At 47.6% G+C, this 23,393-nt stretch overlaps 8 protein-coding genes across 8 annotated transcripts; 6 read left to right on the top strand and 2 right to left on the bottom strand.

Moving 5' to 3' along the window:
- Positions 1 to 761: 761 nt before the first annotated feature.
- Positions 762 to 3,127, top strand: SAMD00019534_117710 (hypothetical protein; the record flags this gene model as incomplete). Its single annotated transcript, XM_012892919.1, has 2 exons — positions 762 to 2,333; positions 2,846 to 3,127. 2 exons carry the CDS (start codon positions 762 to 764, stop codon positions 3,125 to 3,127), a joined length of 1,854 nt encoding a protein of 617 aa, XP_012748373.1.
- A 96-nt stretch (positions 3,128 to 3,223) lies between these two features.
- SAMD00019534_117700 (hypothetical protein) lies at positions 3,224 to 5,744 on the top strand (the record flags this gene model as incomplete). Its single annotated transcript, XM_012892918.1, has 2 exons — positions 3,224 to 5,558; positions 5,716 to 5,744. The coding sequence occupies 2 exons, from the start codon at positions 3,224 to 3,226 to the stop codon at positions 5,742 to 5,744; spliced, it is 2,364 nt and encodes a 787-aa protein (XP_012748372.1).
- Positions 5,745 to 6,918: 1,174 nt separating this feature from the next.
- On the top strand, positions 6,919 to 9,574 carry SAMD00019534_117690 (hypothetical protein; the record flags this gene model as incomplete). The annotated part of the gene is made up of 3 exons (XM_012892917.1): positions 6,919 to 6,960; positions 7,051 to 9,149; positions 9,310 to 9,574. 3 exons carry the CDS (start codon positions 6,919 to 6,921, stop codon positions 9,572 to 9,574), a joined length of 2,406 nt encoding a protein of 801 aa, XP_012748371.1.
- Positions 9,575 to 10,865: 1,291 nt separating this feature from the next.
- On the top strand, positions 10,866 to 12,500 carry SAMD00019534_117680 (hypothetical protein; the record flags this gene model as incomplete). The annotated part of the gene is made up of 3 exons (XM_012892916.1): positions 10,866 to 11,938; positions 12,016 to 12,191; positions 12,262 to 12,500. The coding sequence occupies 3 exons, from the start codon at positions 10,866 to 10,868 to the stop codon at positions 12,498 to 12,500; spliced, it is 1,488 nt and encodes a 495-aa protein (XP_012748370.1).
- A 94-nt stretch (positions 12,501 to 12,594) lies between these two features.
- Positions 12,595 to 15,280, bottom strand: SAMD00019534_117670 (hypothetical protein; the record flags this gene model as incomplete). Its single annotated transcript, XM_012892915.1, has 3 exons — positions 12,595 to 13,134; positions 13,216 to 14,064; positions 14,129 to 15,280. The coding sequence occupies 3 exons, from the start codon at positions 15,278 to 15,280 to the stop codon at positions 12,595 to 12,597; spliced, it is 2,541 nt and encodes an 846-aa protein (XP_012748369.1).
- Positions 15,281 to 15,551: 271 nt separating this feature from the next.
- On the bottom strand, positions 15,552 to 16,426 carry SAMD00019534_117660 (hypothetical protein; the record flags this gene model as incomplete). The annotated part of the gene is made up of 3 exons (XM_012892914.1): positions 15,552 to 15,964; positions 16,049 to 16,262; positions 16,343 to 16,426. The coding sequence occupies 3 exons, from the start codon at positions 16,424 to 16,426 to the stop codon at positions 15,552 to 15,554; spliced, it is 711 nt and encodes a 236-aa protein (XP_012748368.1).
- Positions 16,427 to 17,024: 598 nt separating this feature from the next.
- On the top strand, positions 17,025 to 18,275 carry SAMD00019534_117650 (hypothetical protein; the record flags this gene model as incomplete). The annotated part of the gene is made up of 2 exons (XM_012892913.1): positions 17,025 to 17,928; positions 18,046 to 18,275. 2 exons carry the CDS (start codon positions 17,025 to 17,027, stop codon positions 18,273 to 18,275), a joined length of 1,134 nt encoding a protein of 377 aa, XP_012748367.1.
- A 1,172-nt stretch (positions 18,276 to 19,447) lies between these two features.
- Positions 19,448 to 21,536, top strand: SAMD00019534_117640 (hypothetical protein; the record flags this gene model as incomplete). The annotated part of the gene is made up of 3 exons (XM_012892912.1): positions 19,448 to 19,508; positions 19,745 to 20,944; positions 21,409 to 21,536. Coding segments are annotated over 3 exons (1,389 nt in total), but the record flags the coding sequence as incomplete, so codon positions are not given.
- Between the last annotated feature and the right edge of the window lie 1,857 nt (positions 21,537 to 23,393).

The raw sequence follows: 23,393 nt of genomic DNA, 5'->3' as shown, positions 1-23,393 counted from the left end.
ACCAACCACCCTATTGATGATGCCAAGATCGATTCCCAAGGTAAGATCTAACCTTGCCTTGTCGGACTATATTGGTATATCCCTCTCTCTCTCTTTGTTTCATTCTTTCTCGCACACATTCTCAATCACATCACCAGAGTAACCAGACTCGCCCCCAACATCGACGCTCGTGTATGCTGGTCAGTATCCCGGGAATATTGTTATTGTCTGACTGTCTGCCTTACTAACAAAACAAAGTGTCAAGCTGCTGTCTTCACTTCCGCACGGTTAATCAACATTGATATTAATTAATATATATATATATATCAATCATATATTATTATTTAATTGTTGTTATATTAAAATATATACATTATATATTTGTTTGATTGATTGATTGATTTATTAATTTATTACAAACAAAAAAGGAAGATGGCTACATCCACAAGGCTATTAGTACTATTAATTATTACAACTGTCTATTCAATATATAGCGTTGACGGTGTTGATATTGGTAAGTCAGCATTCAATCATTATTCCCTTTTGGAACCGAATATCCTAACTCAAATCAATCAATCACACTTTGGAATCATTAAATATATATAGCATGTAGTAAATTGACATATGATCAGTGTTTGGGAGAAGAAACATGTGTTGGATTGCAAGCATTGACATGTTGTTCATACAAGAAGTTATCATTCTGTCAAGATAGTAATGCAAGGATATCCGATTGTGTGCCGGATAAGAAGCTGCCAGAGTTGTGGTGTTTGGATGCTGGTGAGATGTTGGAGTTCCATGTGGACAGTTGTCACCGCCCTGCCAACTCATTCATGCCAAAGGCCACTGGCTGTGGAGAGGACGACTGTCCAGCCGGCTACACATGTGAGGACGACGAGCCAGGCCGTACCTGTTCTGTGTCGTCCAGCGGAGCTGGCAAGTGCTGCAACTTCAAGGCCAAGTGTGTGCCCGATCCCAATGCAGGCCAGGAGACCAATGATACATTGATCGATATGTCCGACGAGGAGGGCACATACATTCCTCCACAGTTCATACCGGGCAAGTCAAACTTCCCAACATGCTCTGCTGTGAAATGCCCGACTGGAGCCAAGTGTGTGGTCGACCCCAAGGTTGGCGCCGTATGTCGCAAGTCCTGCAGCCAGAAGTGTCCGACAGGCCAGAGCTGCTTCCAATCCAACGGAACTACCGGATGCATGGGTCGCTGCAGCACCATGCCCAAGTGTGCCAAGGGCTTTATCTGTGTGGATGATCCCGTGCTCGGAGGCAACTGCCAGAAGATCAGCTGTAACAACACTGTGTGCGCCAAAGGCAAGAAGTGCGTGGTGGACGCGTCCACCGCCGAGGGTGTGCGCTGCGTCGGTCTGAACTACACCGCCTGCGCTGCAATGTCCTGTCCCAAGGGCGCAGCATGCTCTGACACGCCCAAGGGTGGAAAGTGTGTCAAGATCCCGCCTTGCTCGCTCAAGATCTGTCCCCCAGACAGTAAGTGCAAGTTCAATGCGACGAATGAGTGGTGCAGGACCAGCGCCAACTGCACGACCTACGAGTGCGAGGAGGGCTCAGACTGTGTCGATGACGAGTTTACCGGCGCAACATGCATCAAGCCGGGTCCATCCTGCAACGACCTTGTATGTGACGCCGGCATGAAGTGTGTAGAGAGCGATACGGTCGGCCCATACTGTGTTGCCACGCCATGTGGTGATCTGAACTGCACAGCCAACCAAACCTGCATCATCGACACAGTCACCAGCGCGACCGAATGTCGCGACAAGCCCGCTCCACTCCTCCAGCCTGTGAAGCGCACGATCAACTGCAGCACGATTGTCTGTGCGAATGGTACGTTCTGCCAGGAGGCGCCCAACAAGCTTCCATCATGTGTGCCCAAGCAAGTCTGCACGGCTGCGTTGTGTGGTCCAGAGTTTAGATGTATCGACGACATTACAATGGGCGGCAAGTGTATCCAAAAGAACTTGGTCACCTGTGAGATGATCAAGTGTCGAGCAGGCTACAGATGTATCGAGAGCGTGGCCAATGGCGGCGACTGCGTGAAGAATGGCACGGTCATCCCCACGCCAGCGCCCACGACTGCACCGCATCGCAGCACTGGACCTATCGGCAGCAACAACATCACTGTCACCGACGCGGATGCCTGTGCCAGTTTGGAGTGTACGGTTGGCCACATCTGCATGCCCGACCACCAAGGCTACCTCTGCGCCGACGCTGACAACTGTAGCAATATGTACTGTCCCACCGGATACGAATGTTTCGCACATACCAACAATGTAGGATACTGTCGTCGCATTACCTGTGCCACACTGAACTGCAAGAAGCCTCTAGTATGTCACTCTACCGATGAAGGTGTACCAGAGTGTCGTATCGAAACTATCAAGAAATCATAGATTGATTGATTGATTGATAGTTATTCATTTGTATTTACTACTTACTTATCACTTTAAAGATTAAACAATACCCTTTAACCTTGCATTCATCTCCTTGTCAACCCTTGCCCTCACCCCTTTTATGACTTCATTTATGGGACAATCATGTAACTTCACATCGTCACCTCAACTTCACTCACTCATTCATTCATTTGAAACGACACATTGATTGTTGTTGTTGTACATGTATATATAAATAACTAAGGATGGATCAACAACAGAGACAACAACATCAGATGCAACAACAGAGATTGGCTCAATTGGAGAATGAAAGATCATTATTGTTGGAATTCATTTATAACAATCATTCTGATAAGATACCTGCACATCTAAAGACAACAACAACAAACTATAATAATATAAATGTAAATGAACTGATTACAACATTGAAGAATCATCAACAACATCAGAGACAACCATCACCTCCACAACTTAATAATAGTATTGGATCGTTGGCCAAGGAGACTCTGGCCAGTCCAACAACACAAAGACATAATAATGAACAAGCACAACAACAACAAGCACAACAGATACAGCAACAACAACATAAACCGATAACATTGAACAAGCCAACTGTTGATGTTCCAGATGACTATGGACTGCTAAGTAAGGAACAGTTCCATCTGGCAAGCTATGAGACATACTTGTTGCTCAACAGGATTAACAAGCCATCATTGGACCCAAATGTATGATCACATCGATTGATTGAATGTGATTGATCGAATGAATGATTGAATGACTAACAAGTTGTGAAGAGCTTTGAGGCAGAGGATAACTTTAGAATACAAATGGAGATATCAAAGTTGAAGCATGAGTTGTTCATGAAGATGTATACACCATTGCCAAATGCACCAACAGTTGGACGTCCACTTACTCATTCATTGGTTTATAGACTGTGGATATTGAGACAGTTCAATATGCGTCAGTTTGACAGCTTTGATACAATGATGATATGGTTCAAACGACAATTGTACACATTCATGGAGGGCGTGCAATGCATGCTTAAGGAGCGCTCACAAATGCTTCGCGTCCACTGCTACAACCTGGAGATGGCGATGATGGACTCGCAGCCGGCCAGCACAGCCGACCCGGCTTACCAGCAGCACCTCCAGACGCTGGACCGCTTCGTTGGCGACATTATAAAGAGCGCGCACACCAGTCCAAACAACCGGAACGCCGACATTGTGCTGGCGTCCGAGTACCTGATCGAGCCAATCCCCATCCTGTTCCCGCTCAACACGCTGATGTTTGAGGACATGCTCTTCTACATCCTGTTCGAGTTCAACAACGATGAGATTGTGTTTGTGGGCAACGACGCGCTGGTCACAAGCGCCAGCATCATGCCATTCGCGCGCGCACTCCGCATCTCGGAGCCAATGACGCGCATCTGCCATCTGAACTGTTTCTCCACGGCCTATCAGGCCGAGCTGCGCGAGGAGCACTTTGTGCGTCTAAAGACATCGCTTGACACTATCGAACACATGGTGCTGGAGAACACGGCGGCGATCCAGACGGACATACCCACGGCCAACCTGCTAAAGGAGACGCTGAAGAAGATTGCCGGGTGGCTGCTCAAGCTGCTGAGCGACGTGCATTCACACAAGACAGAGACGCCCACGCGCGACATTGAGATTGCCTGCGCAGTCTATATTCAATCTCGCGAGATGTGGAGCAAGCTGGCCAGCGGCAACAAGGCCCCCGCTGGTACCAAGTCGTCGACCGAGGCCAACTTCACCTCGTTTGTCGTGTCGTCCGTCTCGTGCCATTATAGCCGTCTGTCCAAGCCCTTCCGACCAATGACACTGGACAACTTTAGCACGTTTGTCGAGGCGCTGATGCCCGAGATCACGCTCAACCTCAACATGTACACGCGAGGTTTCCTCAAGGTGCATTCTGCCGCGTCCGCGACGGCGCTCACTGAGTTTGTCAAACTTTACTCGGCGGACCTTGCCGTCGTGTTTGAGAACGTCGGCTTCCTGTCGCCCATGGTGATCCAGTCGGTGCAGAGTGCCGCGCAGTTCCAGATCTTCCTGCAGGAGCTCAAGGTGCTGCCACACGAGGCGCTGCCGCACCCGTCACGCTACGTCAGCAACGTCGTGTCGTCGTGGTGCCAGAACCAGGAGAAGTCGTTCCGCAACTGGTCCGACAACATCTTCCACCTGGACAAGTTCACCGCCATCGACAAGACGATCAAGCATTCGTCGTCTGTCGTCGACCTGTTCCAAATGTTCTACCAAACGATCAACACACTCGAGAAGATGCGTGGCTCGCTCTCGTCGTCCTTTGGCACATTCGTCATCACCCTTTCCAACATGTTCAAGGCCTCGCTCATGGACTACAATAGACGCATCATTCAAATCACCAGCTGTCAACTCAAACAACACCTCTATCCCAACTCTCTGAACGAGCGCATCCAGAAGAAGGGCTTCCGAAAGAGCTTTAGCAGCGTCTCGACGAGCGGCGGTGGGGCACATGGATCATCGTCGGGCGCGTCGACCAAACACGACGAGCTTGGCGTGGCAGTGGACCTGGCATCGCGTCAGCCCATCGCGGTGTTGTGCGTGTGCCTCAACAACCTTGACTTTATCGAGCAGAACATCATCAAGTACATTGAGTACCACTCGTACGACATTGTTGAGGTGAAGCGCGCACTGTCTGATCTCTTCCTCTCGGTGCACACGGCCATCAAAGATACGTCATCCAACCTGATCGACTATATAGGCGCCAAGATAGTCTTTGTCGATCTCCGCGCACATTTGCTCGACCACATGTACCTGGCGCCCCTGTCCAAACAATCAAGGATCGATCAGCCCCTCGAACTCCTCAATCCACACCTCAAGGCAATCTACGCCAACACCCAGACGATTGAGCGAGGCAACGACCTGCTGACATCAGTGTGTCGGCACTTCCTACAGATGATGGAGTACGTGCTGCTGTACTCTGGTCCGACGCGACACTATAACACGGGCGAGACACAATGGATTGAGGAGGATTTGGAGACGGTGAAGGAGTTCTTTTTGGACCGCGACGACCAGGGCCATGCCAATGGCGTGGAAGAGCGAGTCTATGATAGATGTGCAGGCGAGTTGACCAAAGTCTGCAATGTACTAATGGATCAACCAAGTGAGATATTGATCGAACAATACACCTCTAGCAAACCAAGCAATATCTTCACAGCCGACGTCATCATGGCAGTTCTAATACATCGCAATGACAAAAATCGCCAGAACATTCATCAAGAAGAGGCTACACGATCCCAACTACCTATCAATCAAAAAAGGTTCCAAAGTCAAGTTCCTCACCAAGTAAGGTCATGCATTGATTATGATTGATTGGCCATGGTTATGGTCATGGACAAGGACAAGGACATGGACATTTACTTGGACAGTTGTCCACACATATCAAGCCTCAAACAATCAATCAATCAAGCGATCAACAGTCACCTGATTATACTAGACTGACTTTGAACCGATTAATCTTAAGATCCATGGGGAGAATTAAACGATCATATGGTTCGGACGTTTTATTTTATGTCCGTTCATTTGTACAAGTTACCCTCCTTTTATCAACCAGACTCTCATTGGTCAATGACCTAGGCCTAGGGAGTACCACAAACTTCCAAAACTAGAAAGACCTTCCAACCAAAAATCCTTGTCAAACAAACTTTCATTCTTTCATTCTCCATCACACACACATTCACCACCTTCAACTTCATCAAATCCATCCATCCATCCAATTCAATTAAAAGTTAATGTTTTGTGGTGTGGATCAGTGAATGGAAGTGATAAAGAAAGGGCACCATCCTTCCTTCATTCATCCATCCAATAGTACTATTGGATAGATGAATGAAAGTAGGTGCAAGTTATCATGGTTGAAACATCAAGGTAAGTTTTATTTAGCCTTAGATGTTATGAATGAATGGGTAATTCAAACATTCATTGGCTGCTCGTTGCCATCTATCCTCATCTGACACAACCTCTTCATGAATCACAATTGATGATGATGGACCTATAATCATCAAAGACAGACAGACATCTGGTGACCTGTACCATCATCATCCCCTACCCGCCCCCATGGTCCGTTGCCTGTTTGCCCTAAACATGTGTTTGTGTGTGTGTGTGTGATTGATCGCTCACCACTCCCTCACACACACAACCCTAATGGGTTAGTTTAAACACACAACCTCGCCAATCAATCACATTCACACACACACACATCATTGATTGATCAATATGTGTTGGGTACATGTTACCTTAGTGTCAGGTCAGTTCAGTTCTAGATGAAGGCACCTGAATATAGACCATTGTTCTAGACAACAAACATCAAAGGCCATTTCCATCCCAATCCCAATCCAATTATCTCTTTCTCTCTCTCCATCACTCTCCCCTTCATTCATTCCATTCATTCATTCATTCCTTCCTTGTAATATAAATATATAACAACAAATAATACTTGATCATCAATCATTATTCAATAACAAATCATGACTGAGACCAAGAAGACCTGGATTGATGTCCAGAAAAGGGTATGTTTACAAATTAGGATGTCAATATCCTGGAATCATTCCACTCACACACTCAATAAATCAATCTAACAATCATTATTGAAACATTAGACATTCACTGGATGGGCCAATAACTACTTGAAGGAACGTATCCTGAAGATCAATGACCTGGGCACTGACTTGGAGGATGGAACCAACTTGATCAACTTGCTCGAGATCATTTCGAGCAAGAAGATTCTCAAGTACAACAAGCAGCCCAAGATCAGAATGCAAAAGATCGAGAACAACAACATGGCCGTGAACTTTATCAAGCAGGAGGGCCTCAAGTTGGTGGGCATCGGTGCCGAGGACATTGTCGACGGCCAGCTCAAGCTCATCCTCGGTCTGATCTGGACGCTCATTCTCCGCTATCAGATCCAGATGTCCGAGAACGACTCGCCCAAGGCCGCCCTGCTCGAGTGGGTGCGTGGCCAGGTCAAGCCATACGGCGTTCGCGTCGACAACTTCACCGACCACTGGCGCGACGGCAAGGTGCTGTCGGCGCTCACCGACTCGCTCAAGCCAGGCGTGCTCAACATGAACACGCTCAGCAACGACCCATTCACCGACGTCAACCGCGCAATGGACGTTGCCTTGGAGCAGTACGACATCCCCAAGATTATGGACCCAAGCGACATGGTTAACTTGCCAGATGAGCTCTCCGTCATCACCTACGTGTCTTACTTCCGTGACTACGCCCTCAACAAGGAGAAGCGCGACAAGGAGGCTGCCGAGGCATTGGAGCGCAAGCGCCGCACCACCTCTGAGCCCTCCCAGGTTCTGGCCTACGGCCCAGGTCTGGAGCATGGATTCGTCAACGTGCGCGGTGACTTCACCATCAAGGCCATCAACTACTATGGTGACCCCCTGGCCAATGGAGGTGAGAACTTCACCGTCGCCATCGTTGGTGCCAACGGCGTAGCAGTGCCAGTCAACTTGGTCGACCGCAACAACGGTACCTACGACGGAAACTACACTCCAAAGGACCCACAGGACATCACCATCAACATCCGTCTGGACGGTGTCGACGTCAAGAACTCACCATTCCGCGTGCGCATCGATGGCTCTGACCCCAATGAGTCCAACGCCTACGGCCCAGGTCTCGAGGGTGCCAAGGTTGGAGTGCAGGCTCCATTCAAGATCCAAGGTCGCAACAAGGAGGGCCAGGCCACCACCCGTGGTGGAGAGGAGTTCACCGTCAAGGTTAGCGGACCAGCTGGCAACGTGCCAGCCAACGTCCACGACAACAACGACGGCTCGTACGACGTTGTCTACACCCCAACCAAGGGTGGTGAGCACCGCGTCGAGGTGTTCCTGCGTGGAGTGCCTCTGGCCCAGGGACCAACATCGGTCCGCGTGCTCAACTCTGATGAGAACAACTCATATTGCTCTGGTCCAGGCTTTGAGAAGGCCCAGGCACGCCGCCCCACCGAGTTCACTATCCACTCGATTGGCGCCAATGGCAAGCCAGCCGCCGATGGTGGCGACCCCTTCCAGGTGTCCATCTCTGGCCCACACCAGGTGGACGTGTCCATCGCCGACAATGACGACGGAACCTACACCGTTGCCTACACCCCAGAGAAGCCAGGTGATTATGAGATCATCGTCACGCTCAACGACAAGCCAATCAAGGACATCCCCAAGGAGATCCACATCAAGCCCGCTGCCGACCCCAACAACTCCTACGCCAAGGGTCCAGGTCTCGAGGGTGGCGAATGCTTCCAGCCATCAAAGTTCAAGATCTTTGCCGTCGACCCCGACGGAGTTGCCCGCAAGGATGGTGGCGACGGCTTCGTCGTAACTGTCGAGGGCCCAGCCCCAGTCGAGCCCTACATGGTCGACAATGGTGATGGTACCTACGACGTCGAGTTCGACCCCAAGGCTCCAGGCGACTACAAGATCAACCTCACTCTTGACGGCGACACTGTCAATGGATTCCCCAAGACTGTGCGCATCAAGCCCGCACCCTCAGCCGGACACTCATACGCCAAGGGTCCAGGTCTCGTCGAGGCCTTTGACAATGCAGTTGCCGAGTTCACCATCTTCTCGATTGACACTTACGGCAAGCCAAGAACCGACGGAGGCGACCCCTTCGTCGTTGCCATCAAGGGTCCAGCCGGCAAGGTGGACGCTCAGGTGCGCGACAACAACGACGGCACATACCACGTGCAGTACGAGCCATTGGTCGAGGGCAACTACACCATCAACGTCAGCCTGCGCGACGCCCCCATCAAGGACATGCCCGTCACGGTCAAGTGCATTGAGGGCGCCGACGGCGACCAGAGCTCATTCGGCTCGTTCACATTCACCGTCACCGCCAAGAACAAGAAGGGCGAGAAACAAGACCTACGGAGGCGACAAGTTCGAGGTGTCGATCACCGGCCCCGCCGAGTTCATCCAGCTGGACGCCATCGACAACCAGAACGGAACCTACACCGCCGCCTACTCACTCCAGGGTAATGGCCGTTTCGCCACCGGCGTCAAGTTGAACGGCAAGCACATCGAGGGCAGTCCATTCAAGCAAGTGTTGGGCAACCCAGGCAAGAAGAACCCAAGCGTCAAGACCTTCACAACCACCGCTTCAGCCAACATGTAATCAAACTAAAACAATAAAATCGACATGACCATGGTCATGATCATGTGTAATCAATGCTAATGTTGTTGGGTGCTTGGAGAGTCATTCATTGATTGATTGAATGATGGCAAGGCGGGTATACCAGCCAACTGTCCACCCACCCATCATGTCTCCTCAATCAATCAATCAAATTGGTGATGCCAATCCACCGACATATGTCGACAACCTTGTCGCTGGCTCAGTGCAAATATGCCCATTCGCCGGGGCCATTTGGATAAATGCCAACAATCAAGGAATAAACGAATAGCACCCTGGTCATGACAGTTGCCAATCAGACCGATCACATGATAGCGATGTTATCCATCTAGGATAAGTAAGCCTCACACCCAGAGTCCTGATGTTCAGGCGCCTTTGTCGCTTCGCTTCTAGACGAGTGTCTAATATGCTGTGTTTCTTAGGCGACAAAGTTTTCCCTCAACTTCTTTTAGTTGTTTGATCAAAAACGATCATTCACACCCCCATCACACCCCTTTGATCAATCAAATAACTCTCAAATTCGATTTTTGATCAATCAATCATTCACTCCATAGACACACAAACACGAATGTTTGAATACGTCATGGTCATAGAAGTTGTTAGCCAATCATCGATCTGGGGGTATAGGCAAACTCCCCATTATTGAAACAACGGCTCGCACATAGGCCACTCGCCCACAAATCTTTCAGTGCATCACCTTGATTGGCAGGTAGGTTGGCCAAGGCCGTGTCCGTTTGCCTCATCACCAAAACCAGCGATGGTCACACCATTACGCAAAAGGTAACACCTAGGCCATCCATACCTCTAGACGTTTAGGTACTTGACAGACTGACCATTAAAAGAGACCCTTAGACTGCGTCTCCTTTTCCATGTACTTTTCATTGAGCTGTAATCTCGACCTTTCTTTCTTGATCAAGCTGATGTATGGTATGGATCAAACAAACAAACAAACACACTTCACTTAGGCCTACCTTGTACAATGCAATGTGATGTGAGGAAGAGAGGTCATCAACCTTTGCAAAGGATGATTCCGGCTGTCTGTCTGTTTGGCCCAATCAATCAATCTATGTCAATCAACCAATCACTGACTCTCTCATTCACTCATTCATTCAATCATTCAGGCAATCAATCAGACCAAAGACAACCAACCAACCAATCAATCAATCTCGCTCACTCAATCAATCATTCTCACTCAATCAAGAGTGTGATCACTACTGATCTCATTATTGTATTAACTTTATATATGTATATAGATAGAGACAGATAGATATATAGGATGTCAAACTGTTTGATCATGAACAACCATCATCCCTATGAACTATTGCCTCAGCCATTCACTGGGAGTTCATCACAATCACAATCACAGTCGTCATTATCACCGTCACATCAAGGCTTCAGGTCCAGGATACCATTTGCAAACACACATTCACAACAACATCAGCATCAACATCAACAACTACATCTTCATCCTCAACCATCACAACAACAATATAGGAATTCCACAGGACCTCAACTTAGTATACCTCCCATAAATAGTTTGGCCTCATTTGATGGCCACCAAGGTCAAGGTCATGGACAGAATAGAACCTCATCACCTTTCTCCACACCGCCACTGATCAGCCAGACTCCAGAAGGCTCCACTAAAACAAACACAAACTCATCCAGATTGTCGCCAGTCCCACCAACCATACTCCCACCACTCAAGTCCTCGCCACTTCTCCTCTCCAACAACAACAACAACTACCGACAACATGATTCACCATTCCCCGGAATATTGAGCAAAGATACCCCGGAGCTACTAAACTTCCATGTGGCCACCACGCCACTCAATGACCGCCAGATCAATGAGATAATGCTCCGCATTGAGGAGCAACAGGGACACCATCACTTCCCATCACTCTCAGAATGGTCAGCCGCCATACCAACCTCATCTTCTTCAACATCATCCTCCAAGTACAGCCGGCCACTGCCTCCACCCCCAATGCTCAACAATCCATTTATTGAGAGGCCATCACTCTTGCCCCAAGGTGGTCATTCATCATTCACTGCTGGCGGAGGCGGCGGCAGTGTAGGTGGTAGCGGCAGTGGCAGTAGTCTTGCCAATAGTGGTGATGGACATATTACATTACAAGGAGCTTCCTCTTCTTCACCATCTTCGGAAAAGGTCACTGGTGGCAGGTCAATATCACCAGGAGACAGTCCAGTACTTGGACTCTCTCAGTCTCAACCAATGGCAAGCACCTCCAAATCCACATCATCTGGTGGCTCCAACAAACAATGCCGAACACCCTTCTGCATTGTCTGTGAACAGGGTCCACCAAAGTCCTTTCAAAAGGGCACCCCCATATGGTATGAATCTGATCCCGACGCTGAGGCCGAGGTTGAGGCTGGAACTATCCCACCCTGGACTAACATCAATCAAACAGGTCACAAATACTTCATTTGGTATTATACTCTTTGGCCGAGTCATCGAGACTGAGTTTGGCACAACAGGGCAATCGCAGCCGCTCCGACATGCCACTGCGCAAGAAGTACTTCCATCTCCGTGATGAGATATATGAATACATCCAAATACATTGGGATATCATTTGTAAACGTGAGAGTATGTATTTCAAGGCCTTGGAAAGTCTCGCCTTATGCCGCCACATCATACTTACTCTTCTCCTCAACAGGGATACAAAACTGGAAACATACTATTGGTATGACCTTGTCACATTACCAGGGATTGTTCAAGAGTGGATATGATGTATTCCACAACACAGGTTATTGGTGTCTGAAGGATGAGGTGTCCAGCCCATACGAGCCCGAGGTAGAGTCTGACACCAAGAAGCGTCGCATCACCCGAAGTGATAATGTCGAGTTGAAGAAGTTCCTCTCCAACAACAACAACAACAATAACAACAACATGTAGATAGAGAGAAAGATACAAGTCATATATATACCATATATAATATATAAACAATACACTGCCCGGCCTTGTGTCGCGAAGCATTTTAATCAGTATCTTACTCGAGATTGCTTACATGTACCATTAGACGTCGCTCGTTGGGGTCGCCACTGTTGGACACTACTGTCAGCTTCTTCTCTTTGATCATCTTATTGATGAGCGCCCGCATACAGTTGGTCTCGGCCTCAACGTCCGTCAGGACATCGGCCTCTTGCTCCGATTGAATGTACCACTCGAGTATTTCGCGCTGTAGCTTGCCCTCGTTCATCTTCCTGAGATAGAGCAAGATCACTTGGCATAGCTCGTGGTACTTCTCCGATGAGATGACCATTAGTTCGCCATCGGGCATCTCCAGGTCGACGTCCTCAGAGCGCACATGCACCACAGACTTCTTCAGCAGTCTGGCGGCCTCGTGCACGTGCTTTGGAAGCACCTTGTCCGAGAGCATCAGTCTGGCGTATGCTTCAGACAGTCTAATCATCGACTCCAACTGTCTGACTGTAATCCTATATGCTGCGCCACCGGCTCCACTCAGTGATACGTCATTTCTCAGCTTCTTGTAGTATTCCTCAAACAGCTCTGCTGCCTCTGGTGTAATCTTTGATTGGATGGATGATTGAGCGAGGGTTAGTGAGGTGTGGCATGTGAGTGAGGATCGTGTCACTATCGGCTGACTTACAACTGGATTGTAGGTCTTGGCGTAGGCAATGTAGTTCTTGATGTCGTCTAATGAGAAGTCTCGCTCGATGCCCTCTTTCTTTTGATGCACGGCCACGATATGTTGCGCAATCATCTTGTCCAAGTCTGCATTGCACTCGTCCGTCACAATGAAGAACAAGTCGAATCTCGACATCAATGCCGCGCCAATGTTTAGGTTGGCCTTCAATGATTTGGTCTTGTCGTATCTACCTCCAATTGGGTTGGCTGCGGCCAGGATACTGGCACGTGCGTTCAAGGTGGCGTGGATGCCGGCCTTAGCGATGGAGATGGTCTGTTGCTCCATTGCCTCGTGAATGGCCACTTGATCGGCGGGGTCCATCTTGTCAAACTCGTCGATGCAACAGATGCCATTGTCTGCAAGCATTAGTGCGCCTGCCTCTATATTGAAGTCGCCAGTGTCTGGATCCCTGACGACGGTGGCCGTGAGACCGGCCGCAGACGAGGCCTTGCCTGACGTGTAGACCGTGCGCGGCAGGAACGACACCAGGTACTTGAGGAACTGACTCTTTGATGTGGAGGGATCGCCCACGATGCACACATTGATATCGCCACGCAGTCTGATCTTCTCTGGTGTCTTCTTGTGCACACCGCCAAAGAGCATCAGCAGCACGCCCTTCTTGATGTCCTCGTGGCCAAAGATCGATGGGGCAATCGATGACACCAAACGACTGTACAACCTCTTTGACTTTAGCATCATCTCCAACCTATCTCGCTCATTCTTTGGCAAAGCCTCCATGAATGACTCTGGAGTCTGAGCGCTGGATGCCACAGCCTCTGAGTTCTCCTCTTTGATGTTCAGTGCCCTTATCTAATTGATTGATTGAAGTGAGTGGAGTGATTTCAGAGTGTCCAGCGCTTTCCATCTTACTTACACTTGATCCATGTGAGCGTACACAGGTGGAAAGGAAACAGAGACGGTAGGACATCTCGCGTACACCTAGATCCTTCATGCCGGATACTCCACCAAAGTCCTCGGACTTGGACCCGGCACCCTCGGATGAGACATTGGACGAACCTCGAATGATTGTGGCGTTCTGACCAATCTGCATACGCGACACATCCGGGATGACCATGAGCGTGCCGTAGAAGATCACCTTGTCTCCGGCGCGCGCCGACTCGACCGCCTCGCCACGCAGCACAATGTCGATGGAGCGCGGCATGCTGCCCGACGGGATGTCCTCGCTGTTCTCCTGAATGCGCACCTTTTGCCAGTCGCAAAACGTCGACGTCTCCATGCAGATGTTCCAGCGACGATTGTTGCTGCAGGAGGGCATCGTGCACTTGATTGGCTCGGTATACTTGAACTCCTGGGGCACCTTGTCCGAGTAGTTGCGGCAGTCCATGCAGATGAATGAGCCGATCAGCAGCTCGGGGCGGATCTCGCTGGCCCTCGTCACGGTGCCTGTGATGGCCGCCAGACGGCCCACCATCTGTGTCCGCAGCTGGCGGATCTTGAGCACGTCGGGCATGTTGTAGAAGCACACCTGGTAGGTCTTGGTGCCGGCCGCGCCATCCGGCTTGTTGATGAATAGTTGCGGGTGATGTCTACGCGCCAATATTGTCACGCAGCGATTGAGCGTTTGTTCGTGGCGAAGGTATTCGCAAGAGATTACATTGGCCAACACATTATCATGAGATGACAAATGTTGATAGTCAACATACAAGAATGATCCATCATTCATTAGCATATCCTTTATCTGTTGTCTATATAATATATATTCTTTGTCTGCACCTTTCTTGCCACGTCCACCTCCATCTTTATCCATATCCATTGCGTCTTCATCTTCATCTTCGTCATCTTCGTCTTCATCTTCCTCTTCCTTTTCATCTATATTACTATTATTATTACTATTCTTGTTGCGATTACGATTGATTCGATTGTGGATACTATCTTTGAAGCACTCTATGAAGGCGATGAAACGCTCTTGTACCATTTGTTGAGCTTCATCTATAACTTTGTTTGTTGTTGGTGCTGCAACAGATGGTACACCGCCACCAGTATCAATATGTTGTTGTGCAACCATCCTATATCCTATATCCTATCCTATCCTATCCTATCAATATATATATAACTATATACCTAACTATCTCTATCTCTATCTCTCATCAAATTGAAGTTGAATGAATGCTTCACTTTGGCGCGAAGTTTGAAAGAAAGCGCCAAAAATTGAAAAGTGGTGTGCGAGGGAATGTCCGCGAGGGTAAGTGTGCGAGGGTATGTCTGTGAGGGTATGTCCTCGGTGAGGGCAAGGGTATGCAAAGATCGATGTCGTTTTAACTTAAGGCTTTATTAATTTAGTTGGTCTTGGCCTTCTTGTTTTGTTGCTTCTGTGGCTGTTGTCCACCCTCTCTCTTGACTTGTTGTTGTTGCTGTGGAGCAGCCTTCTTGCCATTCTGTTGTGGTTGTTGTGGTTGCTTCTTTGGCTCGGCGGCGGCAGGCTTTTGTTGCTGCTGCTTTGGCTGCTGTGGCTGCTTCTTTGGCTGTTGTGGCTTGGCGACTGGAGCATCCTCGACGATCTCCTTAATCTTGCCAGCGGCAGCATTGTTCTTCTTCAGCTGTGGGATCTCCTCCTCCATCTCCTCCTCATCAGAGAATGAGCCAAACTCACACTCCTCATCCGAGCAATCTGGATCATGATCAAACTCCTCACCATCCTCCTCACCCTGGAAGATCATTGATCCACAAAGTGATACCTCAGCGTTCATATCTACGTGATCATGATTATCAACATGTTAGTTAGTTAATGTATGATTGATTGATTGATTGATTGAAGGTGAATGTATATACATACCTCCCTCGATGGTGAAGATGACCTTGACGGCACTGTCAAAGTGGAGATCAAGGGCGACTTGGTCAACCTTGTCTGGGTTCAGAATGCAGACGGTGATCTTCTCTGGCTCGAGCTCAGCTGGAGCATCTTGACCGTCCATCATCTCGTACTCCTCAACGACATTAGCGATGAGGTAAACCTTCTTAGTGGCCTTTGACTTTGATGTGAAGACAGCCTATAATTATTCATTCATTCATGTTTGATTAGTATGAGCAAAGTGATTGATTGATCGATTGATGGGATGATGATGCTTACCTGTGTAAGATGGAAGACGACGCCATCCTCGAGCTCAATCTCGAAAGGCTCCTCCTTGTTAATGATTGTACCAAAGAAACTCATTGTGTGTATGTATGTGTATATGTGTGTATAGGTGTATGTATAAGTTTAAGTTATTTCGCAATAAATTAATGATTGATTGAATTACATTCGTTCGCTTTTTGATTCGATTTCACACAAAACACTCGTCGACTTCGTTTTTTTTATTAATTAATTCATTTTAAAATAAAGTGAGAAATATTTATTCTAAGATTATATTATAATATAATAATTATCCTTTCTTTTATATATATATTCTTTTTATAACTATTTATTAATATTATTTATTGTCTTTAATTATTTATAGAATGAATGAGTGAGGGAGAGAATGTCTCGTTTTCTTTATTTAGATACAATCTTACTCGACTCAGATGACATTCACTGACCTTCTAGTCAATTGTCTGAATGAATGATCGAATGAATGATATGTTTATTATGAAGTTACTGTTGGTGACATCGAAATTGAGTGGTCGGGACATTCTGTTGTGTGAGAATGTCTTCGGGTTCAGGAAGTCAAAGAATGAAAAGGGGTGTGCTTGGGCTCAACCAATCAGTCAATCAATCAAGTCAATCATTGTGATACTTCACAAGTTTAGTATTATTATTAGTATAAGTGAACATTATGTCAATGATCATGAGTAACAATCTTGGTTGTGCTGCATTGCGCACATTGAGAAGGATATGTCCAATGACATCAAGACAACACATTGCCTCCTCATCTACATACTTGTCATCACAATCACATTCCCTCAACAATACCTTCAACAACTTCAATAACAGACACATTACAACATCAACATCAACATCAACATCAACTTCAACATATACTTCATCACAAACAAGACAATACTCATCATTCAGAAATAGACAATCAAGTAACAACACAACACAACAACAACAGCAACAACAACAGCAAAATGGTAATGATGAAGATATATCAATGGATACATTGACATGCTCAGCGATATGCCTTTCAAAGTCATTCAAGAAGGAGTTGCATTCATTACCAGACAACTTCTCATTGGAGAAGGTGTTCCACGTCAGCAACGTCAGATGGCTAAGATACAATGGTGGCGAAAAGGGTGGCGACGCATTCGTCTTTCCATCATTTGGCTGCGTCATCTCGTGGGGCATCCCCGAGGATGCTCAACGCACACTGCTCACATGGCTCAAGGAGTACGAGGTCGAGGGCAACCAGCCGCCTCAGCTCGACAGCTACGTGTACACTGATGGTGGCTCACGCTTCGAAATCACCAAGAGTCGCGAGATCATCACACTGTCTGCGGATCCTGCGGCCAACCTCAACGAGAAGTTTGCCGTCTCCTATGCATTTGCTCAGTCCGTTCGTCTATTCCTCATTGAGGACGATGTCATCAAGCTCAGCGAGAAGGTGGCACAACTCCCCGATGAACTATCCAAGCATGGCACCGTTCGTATCTCCAAGAAAGAGATTGGCAAGCAGTTGGGCGAACAAATGAAGATCAAAAACTACCTGAATCTTCACTCTGATATCATCGATACACCTGGTAAGTACTGTAGTTGCTTGCACTCATTGTGAGGTAGGTGATCACCTTGTTATAGCCTGTTGTAGCTGACCCAAAGTACCATCCATGGATCTATCCACTCATCATCCATCAACTCAGAGCACTTCTGGGAACATACCGAGGGTGAGGGTATATATAAGATCGTTAGGAGTCATTGTGAGATTGACAAAAGGGTACGCATTATGAACGAGAGACTTAATCTGATCAGTGGTATCTACGATGTTATTAATGATGAGCAGAAGCACAGTCATTCCATCCGTTTGGAACGTATCATTATTGCACTGATTGCCATCGAGGGCACTTCAGGCATTCTGCACTGGTTCTACTGATGACAATCCAGTCAGCTGACCGAATGATTGACGAGTGATCCATTCCACCACGTTTGAAATAAAATGAACCGACCATCACATATCCCTCCATCATCAGCATTCCATTCATAGTCCTAGGTACTGCACAATTCGCCTTAAGGCGCCACTAATCTTGTTTAAACTAACAACAACCACAATGATCAACCAATACAAGTTTCTTCCCCTTCCTTCTTTCCTTTCCTTTCCTTGGAGGTGGCACATTGACAATTAAGATTAAGGTAGCTAGCTACTAGCTACTAGAACTCTCACTCAGTCGAATTGTATGGTAAATGTGGTCTATGGCTAGGATTACATCTGCTGAAAGTGATCATACGACACACATGTATATTCTGTTTAAAGTAGACGACCAAAATTAAGATAATTGGTTGTTCTGTTTGTGTGTGATAGACTGATTGAGTGTGTGAGAGTGTGTGTTTGTGGTCATGTGATTGATTGCTTGGCAGTGCATCACCAGATTTAAGTAAAGTAATTGTGGGTAATGTGGTAGGAATGTGATCACACTCATAAAATTATTACTCTGATCACTGACATTAGTAGGACTAGCTGGCAACACAGCCAGCCACACTACTCCACTCCCCTCTTCCCTCTCCACTGTACAGAATGATCATCATATGCTTAAAGTGTTAAGTGTTAACACTAAGTGTGGAGAAGTCGAAATGAAATGCATTGCTCACTGCCAAGTGTGTTATATACAACAATAAGTATGCATTTAATGCTAGCATTACACCTCCACTACAACAGACCCCATGGCACTCGCCGCCAACTATTAACCAATACCCCCTCCTTTGAAACGGTAACATTAATGTATACTCAGTCATTCAGTCAGTCAGTGGCACTACACCTGTAAAGTGGATCATATGAGAGAGGAGAGTGAGTGATGGAGTCAGCCCTTGGAGTGTGAGCATTTGAAACCCTCCTTGATTAGACTTGCGCAACAACAATCATAACTTTAATCAATTAATACTCCATCATCATTACTTTATATCTCAATCTTATTGTTATTGATCAATTAATCAAATACAAACTACAACAACAACCAACAAATATATTAATATATATATATTCCTTCCATTCAATCAATAACAATATATTTAAATAACATAAACAAACCAACAAACAACAACTACAACACCATGGCACGAATCAACTCAAAGTCATTGTTGATCCTGCTATCAATATTTCTGTTGTGCTCAGGTAAGACAATGATCATCACTCATCCACATCATCTTAGTTTAGGGCAGCTTGTATGTGAGTGAGTGGACAATTAATTAATATTAATGTATATATGATGGAATTTGATTGATTGATTGAAATTATTACCATTTTTGGCGATTATCATTTACCATACACACTTTCCACACACTCATTCCAACTTGCAATCACATCCCATACATCATCCTCACAATACTTATACTAACACTTTTTTATAGAGTTTGCATCTGCGGACATGTCTCCAGCATGGGGACAGTTCTCATGCAACAATAAGGTCTGTGGAAGAAATGAGATTTGCTGCCAGCCATCCGCTGCCCTCTCCCCAACCTGTTTCAACAAGTGTCGTTTCCTCAAGTGTCCAGGTTCATTGATCTGTGACGATTCTCAGGCCTCGCCAAGATGTGTTATGGCTCCACCACCCATTACCACGGCCCCAATCACAACCTCGGCTCCACTGACAACCTCCCAGGTGACCACCTCCCAGGTTACTACTACTGCGTCCACAACTGTCACTACGACTGCTTCGACCACCAACTTGCAATCGTCGATCACTGCCACTACCACAGTCTCGACCACTGCCACCTTGGGCGGTACCTCGTCGTCGCCAACGACCTCTTTCCCATCGACTACTTCTCAGGTCTCCTCATCATCCGAGCCAGCCTCCTCCGAGTCTGCCTCATCTGAGGCTTCCTCATCGCAGGGTGCCTCCTCTGAGTCCTCCTCAACACAGCCAGCATCATCTGAGTCCTCCTCGTCACAGCAGGCCTCCTCATCTCATGCTGGAGATCAATCGTCCTCATCACAGGAACCCCCTTCGACTACCTCGACACCAGCTACTACCTCGACACCAGTTACCACCTCGACACCAGTTACCACCTCTACACCAGTGACTACCTCTACACCAGTTACCACCTCTACACCAGTAACTACCTCGGCCCCAACCACCACTTCCCAGGTAACTTCTCAGCCAACTACCACCTCGCAGGCAACCGCACCAGTGACATCTACCACCCAGACTAGTGGACAAACTACCGCCACCACTGCCCCAGTCACTTCAACTGGCACCACACCAGCTACCTCCACTGCTCCAGCCACTACTGCCACCACTGATATGAGCACCGCCCCAGCTACCACTGCTCCAGCTACCTCTACTGCCCCAGCTACCTCTACTGCCCCAGCTACCACCGCTCCAGCTACCTCTACTGCTCCCGCCACTACTGCCACCACTGACATGAGCACTGCCCCAGCTACCACCGCTCCAGCTACCTCAACTGCTGCTCCAACCACAACAACTGCTGCTCCAACAACTACTGCTGCTCCAACAACCACTGCTGCTCCAACRACYACTGCYGCTCCAACWACCACTGCCGCACCAACTACCACTGCTGCACCAACTACCACTTCTGCTCCAACTACCACTGCTGCACCAACAACCACTGCCGCACCAACTACCACTGCTGCACCAACRACCACTGCTGCCCCAACRACCACTGCTGCACCAACWACCACTGCTGCTCCAACGACCACTGCTGCACCAACAACCACTGCCGCACCAACAACCACTGCCGCACCAACTACCACTGCCGCACCAACTACCACTGCTGCACCAACTACCACTGCTGCTCCAACGACCACTGCCGCACCAACTACCACTGCTGCTCCAACGACCACTGCTGCCCCAACTACCACTGCCGCACCAACTACCACTGCTGCACCAACTACCACTTCTGCTCCAACGACCACTGCCGCACCAACTACCACTGCTGCTCCAACGACCACTGCTGCTCCAACAACCACTGCCGCACCAACTACCACTGCTGCACCAACTACCACTGCTGCTCCAACGACCACTGCCGCACCAACTACCACTGCTGCTCCAACGACCACTGCTGCTCCAACAACCACTGCCGCACCAACAACCACTGCTGCACCAACTACCACTGCTGCTCCAACAACCACTGCCGCACCAACAACCACTGCCGCACCAACAACCACTGCTGCACCAACTACCACTGCCGCACCAACTACCACTGCTGCACCAACTACCACTTCTGCTCCAACTACCACTGCTGCACCAACTACCACTGCTGCACCAACTACCACTGCTGCACCAACTACCACTGCCGCACCAACTACCACTGCTGCACCAACTACCACTGCTGCACCAACTACCACTGCTGCTCAAACCACAACTGCTGCACCAACAACCACTGCTGCACCAACTACCACTGCTGCACCAACAACTACTGCTGCACCAACGACCACTGCTGCTCCAACCACAACTGCTGCACCAACTACCACTGCTGCACCAACAACTACTGCTGCACCAACAACTACTGCTGCACCAACGACCACTGCTGCACCAACAACTACTGCTGCACCATCCACAACTCAATAAGCATCCTTCATTGGGGGGGGTAGCACCAACTTATTTAGTTGTTCAATTACCAATATTATTACAAGATTAAAAGATATATCATTTCGCTCGTTGACCTCTCTTTCTATCGTTACTATTCTGTAGTCCTTGCTGTTGATGATGGAGTGTGACAATTGATTGAACGAATGAGGAAATGATTGTTCGGTGCGATACTAAATGACAAGGCTATGCCATCCCGCTCCTTAGTACTGTGTGTCCACACTTCTTTCCATCTGGTCAGAATTTTCCTTCTTTAACGCAATGACCAATGATAAACAACAATGCCAGCGCAATGTGAACATGACGAGAGCTTTTGGAAAGACTTTTGAACAGTTGTCGACAACAAAAACAATAGAAAAACGATCAGTATGTACTTAATTGGCGGCAAAGGCAACTTCGGAATCAGACTCGGAGTGATATGGCTTGTCTCCGGGTTAGGCCTAACCCATTAGTGATCATCTTTTTTGCAGCCGACGTTGGGTCTACACAATGCTCACCTGGGTAAATGTGTATGTTTATGTTCCTGTATCATCTGTCCGATCACCTGATCATGATGTGAACAACAGCGCAATGGACGAGTCAGCAAGGCCCACAAATAAACAATCGTGTTACCGACCCCCCAACAAAAGATTACATTTGAATGTTTTGTAATGTTGGAAAGTTTGTACAATGATTCACAGTAGTGTTTTTTTCGAGATGGATTCTTCGTCTCTCGAATCAAAGTGTGTTAATGTGTGTGTTAGAGATATTTTTCATCCTAATTATCGGTTGATGGATAATTATTTATATTTATATTTATATATTTGTTTTTTTTGTCAAAACTGTGTGAATGTGTTCAATCCAATTGGATTGAGAGTGTGGGGCAGCTGCGGAAAGGACAAGTCTTTGCGACTCGTGTGTGTGGCACACACACAACCAGCCAGGTATCTAAGCGCGCGGGCGTCAAGCCAGCCAGCTGAGTCGATAGTAGTTTGTTTGTGTTTACAAGAGAGCGTTCACTCCCAATCAACATTCATTCACTCCTTCTCCTCTCTCTTGGTTCTCCCGGACTTGACAGATAGCAACCCTTGATATCAAAGGTATGTCCCATTGACCATTGTCAACAAACACTTATCTCTTTGCCTCTCTCTCTACGACTACAACTACACAATTGGATGCCAACAACAACAACAAAAAAAAAAGTGAGGTGCGGCGAGGGATTGATAGATGTCAGCTCTGCCCCATTCATTGTCTACACAACTGATCGATTGATTGATTGAAGTAATCGATGGATGGTCGCAAAGGCAAAGGAGTTGAAGGAAAGGGGAGGAGGCTATTCATCTCGCGAGCCACGAGATCAGCATCTAATGCATGTGACATACCCTCCATGTGATCACCACAACATAACATCATATTATCATTCATTCATTCATTCATTCAATCATTCAATCATTCCATTCATTCAATCTTAT

Source organism: Acytostelium subglobosum, assembly GCF_000787575.1.
Source record: "Acytostelium subglobosum LB1 DNA, scaffold: scaffold35, whole genome shotgun sequence".
In the NCBI taxonomy this organism is placed as follows: Eukaryota; Evosea; class Eumycetozoa; order Acytosteliales; family Acytosteliaceae; genus Acytostelium; species Acytostelium subglobosum.
The sequence above is the reverse complement of the archived record's forward strand: the minus strand, read 5'-3'. Positions and strand labels throughout refer to the sequence as shown.